Below are 12,772 nucleotides of genomic sequence, written 5' to 3'. Positions count from 1 at the left end.
CCCTCAGCGTGCGCCCCCGCCCCCCTGCGCTGCATCCCTCGGGCTTCCTGCCCCCCCGGGGCTATGAACCCCTGTGAGCAGGGCCCTGCGTAGTAGGCTGTCATCGCCACCTGGCCCCTGCAGAGGCCTCCTCATCCTGCACCTCCTGGATGCCCGGCCCTGGGTGGACAAGGACTCAGGAAGCTCCTTCTGCGAGATGCCAGCCCTTCTCCCTCTGGACCCCAGGCTCCCATACTGTTGGTGACAGGAGGGGCCAGAGACCCCAGGCTCCTCGCCCTCCCTGTGACAGGCCCTGCCTGCCTCCACTTCCTCCCCCCGCCACCTCCCCAGCAAGCTCATCTTCACAGCCGCTAACACGAGCCCTAACAGAGTTCCCACCAAAGTTTAAATGGGTCTGGAAAGCGCTTTAGCCTGGGGTGGGGGGAGAACCGGGTTAGCACCGTAGACACCCGTAGACACCATTCATATTTGGGGGGCAGAAGCCGGAGTCGGATGCGGTTTACATCCATCCCAGGTCGGTCTTCAACAGACACTGTGTCGATTGCGCTCCTTGTCCCCACCCCAGACCCACTCTGCACCCCGCGGGGCACCCTGGGTCCCAGGGGCTGACCTCTACAGCCTCCAAGAGGCTCTCCTGTCTTGGCCTCCGCTTGGCTTCAGCCCACGGGAGTGCAGAAGTCGGGGTGTCTGCCCCTCCAGCTCCTTCCACGCCGCCCGCTGGGGTCCTCCCCACAGCCGAGTCCCACGTGGGCTTCCTGAGCCCTGTCCACAGCTGCGCCCACAGCCCCTCCTTCCAGTCTCCGCCACCGTGGACAGTCCCGCCGTTTCTCCAGGACTCTGCTGACACGGGGCCTGACAGAGCGCGCCAGCTGCCGGACACATCAACCTCGCGAGTCCCGCTCAGTCTCCACGGGGCGGTGGGGAGGACGGGGCGCCCACAGCACAGCCTGCAAATGGCCATCACGCTTGCAAAACGCTGACCATTTGATCTACAGACATCTCGCTGCAGGAGACAGAATTAGCTCACGAAGCCCTAAGTGTTCTCATCAAACTTGGATTAGCTGATCCATCACGACTTTTGTACATCGGGGAGAACTTTATTATTTTTCCTTGGGCGCCCACTTATACCTCCCAGCAGATTCAAATCCACCCCCTTCCCATGCTTCTCTGGCAGCCTGCCCAGCCTCCACCGCACTCCTCCCTCCCTGCCTCTGGTTCTCTCTCTCCCAGTTCTTTTTTGGTAGGGCCACACCCACGGCGGCGTATGGAGGTTCCCAGGCTAGGGGTCGAATCAGAGCTACAGTTGCCGGCCTACACCACAGCCACGGCAACACCAGAACTGAGCTGCATCCGTGACCTACACCACAGCTCATGGCAACGCCAGATGGCTGACCCACTGAGCGAGGCCGGGGATCGAACCCGCATCCTCATGGATCTTAGTCGGGTTCGTTTCCACTGCACCACAATGGGAACTCCCTCTCCTCCAACAAGGCAGCTCAGTCCCACACTTCTTCCATACCAGACTTTGTGAGGCCTCATCAGCCATTCACACTTGAGTAAGAATTAGTTGGCAGTGCATCGGGAATAGGATTGAGAACAACCCCTGGCACCAGGGTGCCTGTGAGCTGGGAGAGGTTGAGGGAGCCAAGGTGCGCACAGAGAAAAACAGAAACTGCAGGGTCCTGACCTCAGTCACAAGCTTTATTGTCTCGAGCACAGACTCGCCACACTTTTCAACAATTCCACTTTGGGGAAGGGAAGGGTGCGGAAGGACTTGGGGGGGGGATGGCTGAGCGCACACTGGGCAGGCGTGGAGGCTCACAGGGAAAGCACTGGCCCCCTGCCAGCCCGCCCGGGGGCTCAGCCCCAACTCCTGTGGGCTTTTGGCTGTTAGTAGACTAATCAGTCTCCAGTGGGCAGGGCAGCTGCCTGATTTTGCTGGCAAGAGTAGTATTTGCCTCTGAGTTAAGCCACTACAGCGTTGCTTCTAGACTGTTGTTAATAAAACCGCATGCAAGAGCTACCGAAAGCCAACAGGGAGAGTGGAGGGGGCCCTAACTGGCCGCCCCCAAGGTGGGCTGCTCTGGGGCAAGGACAGGAGCACTCAGAGGCTACCTGGGCTGCTCCCAGGGCACCAACTGCTTAGCTGTCCTGGTGGGAACTCCTGGACCCTTGGCCCCACCTCCAGCCCCCAGTGGGAGAGGCCCCTGCAGATACCCCGAGCTGGGGGAGGCTGGAAGCCCTAGAGGTGGGGGGTGTGGGCCGCTGCTGACTTTCCCACCACGCATGTGGCAGGACCGGCGGCGGGGGGGGGGGTGGAAACCGGGGAGGTGGGTGGGTTTTTCCTGCTGCATCATCCTTGGATTCATTTCTCGGCTACAGGAGACAGGGCTTTAAAAAGCCCCAGGCAGGGGCCTTCTAAGAAGGAAAGCGGGCTGTTGGGATGTGTGGTCTCACGAGTGCGCGTGGCCCATGCCTCCCTGAAGGCTCACCCACGTGTAGTGGGCTGTGTGTGTGCACGGCGAGGTTGCAGGAGCGTTTGCCGTGTGTGCGGTCACAGCCCTACCCAGCCTGGACCGGGGCTTGGTCCTGGAACCTGAGGGTGAGCATCCGCGTGGCCTGAGCATCCCGCCCACACAGCACGTGTGCACGCGTGACCCCTCTGAGTGTGTGTGCGCCAAGGGTCCTTGGGTGCGTGGGTCGGGGTCTGCGTGGGCCCCTTGGCAGGTGGGAGGCCCGGCTCTGGAACATCAGGTCAACCCAGGGGACACCGTGTTACTGAGCAGCCAAAACACACACCGAGCCCTGGTTCTGGGGCCCCCTGTGGCCGCCCCGCCCCAACTCCAAGCCAGGTCCGCAGTGAGGGGGGAGGGGAGGGGCTTCCAAACTCTCCTAATACTGTGGCTCTGGCCTTGGTGACCACCCTCCGGCCAGCAGCTCGGAGCTGTGTGCGCTGGGGTGGGGGACGAAGGGCCTTGCCCCCCAGCACTTTGAACATGGGGCCTCACTGGGCAGATGGGCCACAGGGACTTTGTACCACTCTTTGAACGAGGCTCAGTATGTGGGGACAAGAAGCCCTGGGGATGGCCTTGGCCTGGAAGCGGCTGCAGCTCCTGAGGGCTGGGCCGCCCTCCTTGGTGCCTGCAGGAAGCTGGGGCCCTCTGCCAACGCCTGGCCCAGACAATGGCTCTTGGGGTCTGGGAGGGATCCAGGAGAAGCGGGGAACAAAGGGGGGGCCAGGATGGTCCTCGGGCAGCTCCCAGGGAGAGGGGCCTGGCCGGATCTCTTGGCCTCCCCAAACCAACTCCAGAAGCTGCCGGATGTCCAGTCTGAAGGTCCCGGGGCCTGGCCGGGGCTGTACCGCTCTCTGTGGAAGGTCGGGCTTGAGGAAGCCTCCTGGTCCGGCAGGGGGTCGGGTGGGGGATTGTCCGCGGGTATCGTTACAAACACTGCTCTCGGCAAAGCGACAGTTCTGGCCCCTGCCTGGAGGGGGCGCCACCAGGGCAGGCCGAAGGGGCTCTGGTGTGGACTGGGCCGCTCCACGGTGTCCCTCAGGGTCAGTGCTTGTCCTGGAGAGAGCAAGGGCTTGATCAGCAAGTGGCACAGGAAGCTTAGGGACAAGTGGGAGAGGTGACTCAGGTAGGAAAGGGAGCAGGGCGGGCTGGGGGAGCAGAACCCACCTGTGCCAGGTAGAAGGAACAGCATGTGCAAAGGCCCTGAGGCTGAAGCAGTCTCTCTCTCTCTGGCTCTTTTTTTGGGGGGGGGGCTGTGCTCACAATGTGCAGAAGTTCCAGGGCCAGGGATGAAACCCTCGCCACAGCTGCAACCAGGGCCACAGCAGTGACACGGCCGGGTCCTTAACTCACTGCGCCACCACAGAACTCGAGGAGCAGCCCCTCTGCTGAGCATTTGGGGCTCGGAGAGACAGGAGGCGGTGGGGAGCAGTTTGTGGGAAGTCGAGGGGAAGAGGTGAGAGCAGGTAGGTTGCACAAAGCGCTCAGAAGGCCCGTGTGGAGGCTGGATCCGAGGAGAGGAACACGGGAGCTGAGACTCTGAGCCTCGGTTTTCTCGGCTATAAACCAGCATAAGCCCCATGTGCCTCACAGCAAAGCCTCACGAGGAAAGGGCATCAACTCCCAGGGCACCCAGCACAGGCAGCTTCTCTGCAGACAGAACCCCGCCAGCCCCACGCCCCCACCTGCTCTCAGGCCCGAGGCGGGGTCCCCTCTTCTGCTCGCCCAGCTTTCTGTTCCTCACCCACAGGGCCAGGCCCTTGGCAGACTCCGCGGCCAGGGCTCTCCCATCTCTAGGGGAGCGCCTGTGGCCGCAGCTCCTTCCTCTGCCCCAGCCTCGCTGGCCCAAGGTCACACACTGAGCCAAGGACAGGGCCTAATGTGGCTGGCACCTGGGACCCTGGGGAGGGCTCGAGCACTGTGCGGGGGTGCCAGGGGTCACCTGTGGGGTGGAGGCCACCAGGCAACCCCCTAAAACATAACCGTGGGGCAAAGGCCTTCCCAGGAAGGGAGTCAGGCCCAGGAAGTTCCAGAAAATCAATTTTCCACCCACAATCTTATGAAATGTAGAATTTACAGAGACTGCTTAAGGAAGAGAGAAAATGCTTATGCTGAAAAGATTTCATAAAAAACAACAACAACAAAGTTGACACTGTAAAGCACGCGACCCGCTCTATTAAAATGATTTATCTGCTACTTTGCAACCACCACCGTCAGGACCGGCTGGGGCAAGAGGCAGGAATGGAGGCCGAGCCCCGGCGGCGCCTGGTCAGGGGGAGACGGGTCATCACGCTGCCTTCGAGAGTCTCCACTTAACACTCCTTAGGAAGCGACCCTGAACTGACTTGGACAACACCTTGACAGGTGACCAGAACGCACAGCAGGAAAGAAGGGCAGACGGATGTCCCGCTTCCCAGGCGTGAGGCCCAGAGGAGAACGTGACATTGACCAAGTGTTCCAGCCTGAACAGTAGAACCCGGCTCCCACCGCCGGGAACCAGCACACCAGCCGCACGGGAGGAATCTTCTATACAAAAAAGGAGGGAGGACTGTATCTTACAAATGTCAACGTCATAAAAATCAACGCCCAGGTGAGGAAAGGGTCCAGATTCAAGGAAGAGACATGACAAGCAAATGCGACAGGCTGGTTTAAACCCAGACTGGATCCTGAACCGAGGGGGCAGGAGCCGGGAAGAAGCTCCTGGGTCAGCTGAAGAAAACGGGGACGGGAGTTCCCGTCGTGGCGCAGTGGTTAATGAATCCGACTAGGAACCATGAGGTTGCGGGTTTGGTCCCTGCCCTTGCTCAGTGGGTTAACGATCCGGCGTTGCTGCCGTGAGCTGTGGTGTAGGTTGCAGACGCGGCTCGGATCCCACGTTGCTGTGGCTCTGGCGTAGGCTGGCGGCTACAGCTCCGATTCGACCCCTAGCCTGCGAACCTCCATATGCCGCGGGAGCGGCCCAAAGAAATAGCAAAAAGACAATAAAAAAAAAAAAAAAAAAAAAAAGAAAACGGGGACGGAGCGTGAGGAGCCACACATCTCGGATCAGCGTCACGTTGGCTAAGGTGGGTAACTGTACTCTGTTTATGTAAAATCACATCCTTTCTCTCCGGAACCACGGACTGAAGGATGAAGGGCCATGACACAGGCAGTGATATTCAAATCGTTCAGAAAAATAATGACACGCATTATCACACACATCTACGCATGGAGAACCACAAATAAAGCAAATGTGGCAGAATATTAACAATATATTATGGGGGGGGAGCAGAGCTGAGGCCCTAGGTGCTGTTTTTATTCTTGCAACTTTTTTGTCGGTTTGAAATGATTGCCAAATAAAACGTTTATGTATGTACATCAATGATACTTCAATAAAAAATGTCTTTGGAAGAGTTCCCGTTGCGGCTCAGTGGTGAGCGAATCCGACTAGGAACCATGAGATTTTGGGTTCGATCCCTGGCCTCGAACCCGGTTAAGGATCCGGTGTTGCTGTGGCTGTGGTGTAGGCCGGTGGCTACAGCTCCAGTTCGACCCCTAGCCTGGGAACCTCCATATGCTATGGGTATAACCCTAAAAAAAGCAAAAAAAAAAAAAAAAAAAAGGCTTTAAGTTAATATATACACACACCTACAGACATATATATATACACATATATGTGACAATTCTCACTATTTGCAGGAGTTCCAGTCTGTAAAGTCACGCCACCGCAAAACCAGCAAATACTGAACCATCGCTGCTGGTGGGAAGACAAGGTTCCTGCAAAACCTCCCACCTCCACACGCAACCATGTTTCACGAGTGCTTCTGTTCAAAGACCCCTCACTGGATACACACTGTTGACTCAGTAACACTAAACTCAAGGCCAGCAGCACTATAACTCATGCCTACAGGAGGCTTCTATCAAGTACTTTCTAGAAGGCACGGCCCAGCCTTCGTGCACTTAGGAACACCAGACTTAACTCTTCAGCACGGCGCTTGGGGGCCACTGTGAACAGCGGAAATCACCAAGACAAAAAGCTTGAACATGTGAAAAATGTGTCACTAAATAGACTGTGAAAAGGACACGTGTTTGCAGAATGAGCTCGATAAGAAGGCAGCAGAGGGCCTTGTTCCAGTTGCAGCTTGAGCGGGAACAGTGAGCTATTAAATTTTTCTCTGCTCTGCACGTGCCCACGAATGACCAAAAAAGTGTCCTAATGATTTTGGGGGTTAAAAATAAATGATATCAAAATAAATAAATAAATGTTATTGAGTAGGTAAGCTTGCAAGTATGGAATCCGTGAATAACGAGGACTGTCTATGTGTACACACACACGCACGCACGCGCGCGCAGACACACTTAGCAAACCGCAGGAAGGTGGTCACTTAAAAACATTAGCCTTGCTCATGTCTGGGTAGAAGGGCTACTGGTGAGTATTTTCTTCTTTATATATATTTTTTTCATATATATATATATATAGAAAACTACCCCTGCAAGTTTCCCAATAGGCATGTGTTACTTCATAATACGATTTTTTTTGAAAGGTCAAAAGGGCGGGATGGCAATTGAATCATGTTTGACTACGCTTGATTCAATGGTAATGAATCAAGGGCCCACTCCATGAGCGACCCTAGTGCCAAGCCTCCTACAAAAGGCATCTTTGTATGTTTGGTGGCTTTTCAAAGTTTCCTTTCCAGAGGAGTGTGCCTACATGCGAGGGTCATGGGAGGGTAGAGAATCTCCCCGGGCCCAGCGTGCCCCTTACCTCTTGCTTGTGGGCCTTGTCTTGCTGGTGGATGCCGTTTGCAGAACCGGAATTGCCGACGGCCTGTAAGAGTCACGGGCAAGACGCTGCGTGAGGTTCACCGGGCAGCATTTCCTGGTTCGTCCACTAGATGGCGGGGTCTTCCCGACGGGACCATCTCTGGCTCCAAACCGAGCAGAGCGCTTCAGAATGGGGGTCCCCAGACCCCAGAAAACCTAGGCTCTCTGGGCGAAGCCGCATCTCTGCCCTTGGTCTGAGCTCCTCAGGATAAAGCCATGCACCCCTTCGGCTGAGACTCCTGGGGGCAGGGCTGGGTCTCTCCCCGCGGACCTGGGTGAGATGCAGCTCACCTGGGGCTTGTCGGGGCAGCTCCTCATGGCCTCCACGAGCCTCTCCACCTGCTGAGCCTGGTCCAGCGCGTTGCGCAGCGCATCCTCCGTGCTCATGAGCTGGTGCTGCAGCCGCAGGACCTCAGGCGCCGAGGATGAGGACGGGTCAATAAGGGAGTAGCGCCTCTGATCCGACAGGGACTTCTCTTTGTCCTGGACGCGGCAGGGGAGGGGAAGAGCGTGCACGTGCACATGTATGCGTGTACGCGTGTGCGTGCGCGCACATGTTCGCGTTGCCAGAGCGCAGACTCTCCTGTAGGCAGGGAACTCCTCTGTCCCATCTCATCTCTGGCCAGGCCTGAGCATCACCAGGGCCCGCGGGCCTCCCTCCCTCACCTGAGGGTCCTCGATGAAGCATCTTCCTTGCCCCCCTGCCCTGAATTCCCAGCTTCCATCAGATGCTTCACATTCTCCGTGTCCTGAAACCTCTCTTTCCTTCTTGCATTCCCTCCCTGCCCCCCACTCCCTCCATGCTGTCTCATGGGAGTCCCTCCTCTTCCCCACTAGACCCAGAGCCTAATTCCCTGAACCCTTCCTCCACCCACAGGACACCTGTTACCTTCCCTTCCAGGGGTGCCACAGCTGACCCCGCCACCATGCTACCCAGAGATGCACTGCCTCCTGGCTCACCAGCCTCCTCGCTCTGGCACAAACCCTCCCTGAACTGCCTCCCTTAGGCTGATGCTTCCAGGTCCTTCTGCTCTGCTCTGACCCTCTACCCAACCCGCCCTCTCTGTCCAAACCTTCCTCACTTCAGGAGGTTTCTTACTACCAAGCCCATCCCTGGTTCTCCGTGGTGCTGGGGACAGTTCACCAGGGACATGGGACAGGCCGCCCTGGGGGAAGGGGCAGCCAGTCACACGTAAACTCGACCGGCTTGTGGCCCATGGAGACAGACAGCCAGGGCAGCTCTGCCCCTTCCACATGGTTCTGGGGAAGCCTCGGAATCAGGACTCCCAAATCCCCACAGCCCCAGGCTTCCGAGTTACACCCAGATTCACAGCACCATGAGGCCCACAGAGGGTTCTGTATTCACCCCCGCCCCCTGGTGGCCAGACCTGGAAGGTCACAGCGCATCCGGACCCGTGGTCCCCAGGATCTGGGAGCAGCAGAGTGACGCCCCTTCTCCCTTAACCTTGCCAGTGCAAGCCTGCTCCCACGGCTGCAGGCAGGTCTTGTGTCCCCTCCTGCCCGGGAGGCCTCTCTTCTCCTTCCATCTCCTCCTGTGTGGCTGGACCCACGTTGCTGGGCGGGAGGGCAGTGAGGAGCTTCGGAGCAGCTTCTCCTGACAGCAGGCCTGTCCTTCCGGACCCTATCCTGTCCACACCCTGGAGTTGGCCAGGCCCAGGAACTGGCCACAGGCTTATCCTGAACACTGACCACGGGGATGGTTTCATCCTGTGCAACCAGTACCACTCACCTACCCCGGCCCTACCTCTGAGAACTCCACTCAGTCAGGCCCCTGTTCCTCTCTCCTTCCAGAGACTGATGCATGAATCATCATTACTGGTTGATTACTTCCCTGGACGGCAAGCTCACCATCTGACGGAAGCTGGTGCTGCCTCTGGACTGGCCAGATTCTTAGGAAGTCTTCCTTTGCATTGCATCACCCAGACGGCCCCACAGCCAGCCATGATGTCTGTAAAAGGGCCACCATGGCCCCCCAATAGCCATGTCACTGACTCTGCCTGCAGTTCTAGAGGACTATGAACCCTCACTGTGACTTGGCTGTCCCTGGGGTGGCTCCAGGAGGTCACCAGCCTCCATGGCCTGACAGCAGGTAGCCCTGGCCCCGTTCCAGCGTTCCATCATTCTCAGGCCGCCCCCTTCTCCACGTACCAGCCCGGTCAGCTTTTCCCGCAGGCCCCGGATGTCATCCTTGAGTTTCTGCTCCTTGATCCGCCACTCGGCCTTATGGACCTCACGGCTCAGATCCCTTTCAGGCCCCGGGGAGTGGCGATTGGCCTCCAGCAGCAACACCCGCAATTCATTCAGGCTCCTGGAGGAGGGTGGGGGTACACAGAACAGCTGCAGTCAGCCTGGGCCCCTCTGTTCCCATGCCCCACAAGGTGCCAAGTGCCCACAGACTAGCTACCCCAAGGGACAGCGCTTCTCAGCATCTGTGCCAGGAGGGGCCAGAGAAGAAACGTGAGGCCTGGAACCATCTGATCACAGGGGGCAGGGTTCAGGGACGGGACAGTCAAGAGAACTTAGCCTTTCTCAGAATGGTTTTGAAGTTTTTTTGGTTTTGGTCACATGAGCAGCATGGGGAAGTCCCCTGGCCAGGGATCAAACCTGTGCCACAAAAGTAACCAGAGCCACAGCAGGGACAATGTCAGATCCTTAAGCTGCTGAGCCACCAGGGAACGCCTGAGTTTTTTTTTTTTTTTAAAGAGAATATATTTGTTTAATTAAAAATTAAATAATACAGGAGTTCCTGCTGTGGCACAGTGGGTTAAGGATCTGGCACTGTCCCTGCAGTGGCTCGGTCTGCTGCTGAGGCACAGGTTCAATCCTTGCTTGGTGCAGGGGGTTAAGGATCTGGCATTGCCACAGCTGTTGGGTAGGTCAGCAGCTGGGGCCTGGATTCGATCCCTGGCCTGGAAACTTCCATATGTCTCAGGTGCCGCCAAAAAAAAAAAAAAAATATATATATATATATATATCAAATAATATAGAGGTAGAAATACAATGTTGTACATGTGACACTTAATGATGTTATAAACCAATGTTATCTCCATAAAATAAATTTTTAAAATACTAATTAAATGAAATCAAGAGTAGAACATTTAGGAGTTCCTGTCATGGTACAGTGGTTAACAAATCCGACTAGGAACCATGCGGTTGCGGGTACAATCCCTGGCCTTGCTCAGTGGGTCAAGGATCCGGCGTTGCCGTGAGCTGTGGTGTAGGTTGCAGCCGCGGCTCAGATCCCGCGTTGCTGTGGCTGTGGTGTAGGTTGGCGGCTACAGCTCCGATTCGACCCCTAGCCTGGGAACCTCCATATGCTGCAAGTGTGACTCTAAAAAGCAGAAAAAAAAAGAAAGAAAGAAAGATAAAGAAAGAAAAAGAAACCTGTATCCAAGACAGCTCATGTGGCAAGACATTTTAAATGCCTGGTGTCAAACAAGTTCTAGTTCTCACGTCAACTCTTAATCAAGTGGCAGTACCTGCCTTGATTCGGAAGCCACATCTGGGCTTTGCAGAAAAAGAGTGCACTGATCAATTGGCAGTGTCTTCCATGGGCACAGGATGAGAGAAAAGGACACTCTCCTTCTAAGCTTTTTCCCTTGCCTGCATCTACCAGAGAGGACAGGAAAACTCCCTCTCTAGCTGCCCATCAACAGTTAAGAACAAAGTGAAAGTCGGCTGGCACTGACCCTTTCCTTTTCCTCCTTCTTCCTGCTATGAATGTGATGGCTGGAGCTTCAGCAGCCACCTTGCAACCATGAGGGAGAGTCTAAGAGGAGAGAGGTGTTGGCACGGATAATTTGAGCCACTGAGCCAAGTGCCAGCCGTAGCTACCTCCAGATTTCTTACATAAGAAAAAGAAATCTCTATTGTTTAAATCTGTCAACACATTCCTAGCTGACTTCTCACTCCTATCCTAAGCATCACAGAAGCACGGAGGAGCTCATAGTGGCCTACATTAATCAAGGAGGGTTTTAAGGAAGAGGTGGGCTGTGAGCTGAGCCTTGAAGAATGGACCAGATCCAGTGAAATGATCAAAAAGAAGGTGGTATTCCAGAAGGAAGGAATTGCATGAATGATGAGAGATGGAAAGGAATGAGCGTGTGGATGGCAGCAAGACAGACTCCTCAGAGGAGGGGAGAGTGGGCTGACTGCCGGGAATGAAATATCTGATTTGGACAGGGGAGGAGACAGGGAGCAAGAAGCAGCGGAACCCTGACGGGGTGGGGCCCCCGGCGGTGACATTCGTTCCTGCCAGGAAGGGAATGTTCCCAAGTTAGCTTGCCGCATCTTTTTAACCCCCATCCCACCCCCTGCCCGGGGCAGGATCACGTTTTCTAGAGAGTTTCATAAAAATTCCCAATTTGTACATCAGGTGTGTAGGAAGGGAGATGAGAAGACAGCATTTTCTTCATGAAAATATGCTTGTACTTCAACAAGATTCCTTTAACTCAGGGGCTGACAGGGGCTGATGAATCATGTCCATGAACTGGGCATAAAAAAAATAACCAAGGGGGAGCTCCCATCATGGCTCAGCAGTAACAAACCTGACTAGTATCCATGAGGACACGGGTTTGATCCCTGGCTTCGCTCAGTGGGTTAAGGATCTGGTGTTGCTGTGAGCTATGGTGTAGGTCGCAAACACAGCATGGATTCAGCATTGCTGTGGCTGTGGTGCAGGCCTGGCAGCTGCAGCTCCGATTTGACCCCCTAGCCTGGGAACTTCCATATGCAGTGGGTGCGGCTCTAAAAAGCAAAATAATAACAATCATTATTATTTGAAAAGGATATTAAAATACTCCCCTTTTTTCTAACTACATCTCCACGTGAGGCCAGATTTTCCTAATGTATTTCAACCAAAACAACAAATTGCAAAGACTAAATGCAGAAGAAGATAAAAGAATCTTCAGCCGTCTTCCTTTAAAGGAACATTCAAGAAATCTGCAAAACTGTGAAAGAGTGCCACTCTTCTGACTAAATACTTTTTGTTTGGAAAACAGTTAATCTTTATCAAAAGAATGTAATCCATGTTACATGCGATCGGTATGCTATTATTTTTCAATGGATTAATATTTTAAATTTCTGTGTTAATTTATACTATAGTAAATAAAAAATAAATACACAAAAGCTCCTTGGGAACCCTCAATAGTATTTAAGAGTTTATAGGAGTACCCAAGACCAACATGTTTGGGAACCACTCATCTTTTTCATCTGTTTGTTTTTAGGGCCCCACCTGCGCCCTATGGAAGTTCCCAGGCTATAGCAACAATGCCAGCTCCAAGCCACAGCTGGCAGCACTGCTAGATCCTTAACCCACTGAGCAAAGCCAAGGATTGAACCTGCAACCTCACAGACACTCTGTCAGGTTCTTAACCTGCTGAGCCACAGCGGGAACTCCAGGAATCACTCCTTATAAGCTCTACTGGGAGAACTGT

The 12,772-nt window shown here is 55.0% G+C and overlaps 1 protein-coding gene across 6 annotated transcripts in view; it reads right to left on the bottom strand.

Annotated features, from left to right (window-relative positions):
* Positions 1,681-12,772, bottom strand: part of CLIP2 (CAP-Gly domain containing linker protein 2) — an 85,972-nt gene continuing 74,880 nt past the window's right edge. For all 6 annotated transcript variants that reach the window (XR_002342326.1, XM_021086342.1, XM_021086340.1 and 3 more), the window contains 4 exons: positions 9,486-9,645; positions 7,608-7,799; positions 7,258-7,320; positions 1,681-3,569 (listed from right to left, as the gene is read on the bottom strand). Coding sequence is in view for 5 of the 6 variants with exons in the window: in XM_021086342.1 (XP_020942001.1) it covers positions 3,558-3,569; positions 7,258-7,320; positions 7,608-7,799; positions 9,486-9,645 (427 nt within the window). In the remaining variant the exon portion in view is untranslated. The remainder of the gene's footprint in view (positions 3,570-7,257; positions 7,321-7,607; positions 7,800-9,485; positions 9,646-12,772) is intronic.

Source organism: Sus scrofa, chromosome 3 (genome assembly GCF_000003025.6).
Source record: "Sus scrofa isolate TJ Tabasco breed Duroc chromosome 3, Sscrofa11.1, whole genome shotgun sequence".
Classification (NCBI taxonomy): Eukaryota; Metazoa; Chordata; class Mammalia; order Artiodactyla; family Suidae; genus Sus; species Sus scrofa.
This window is presented reverse-complemented; position numbering and strand designations above follow the sequence as displayed.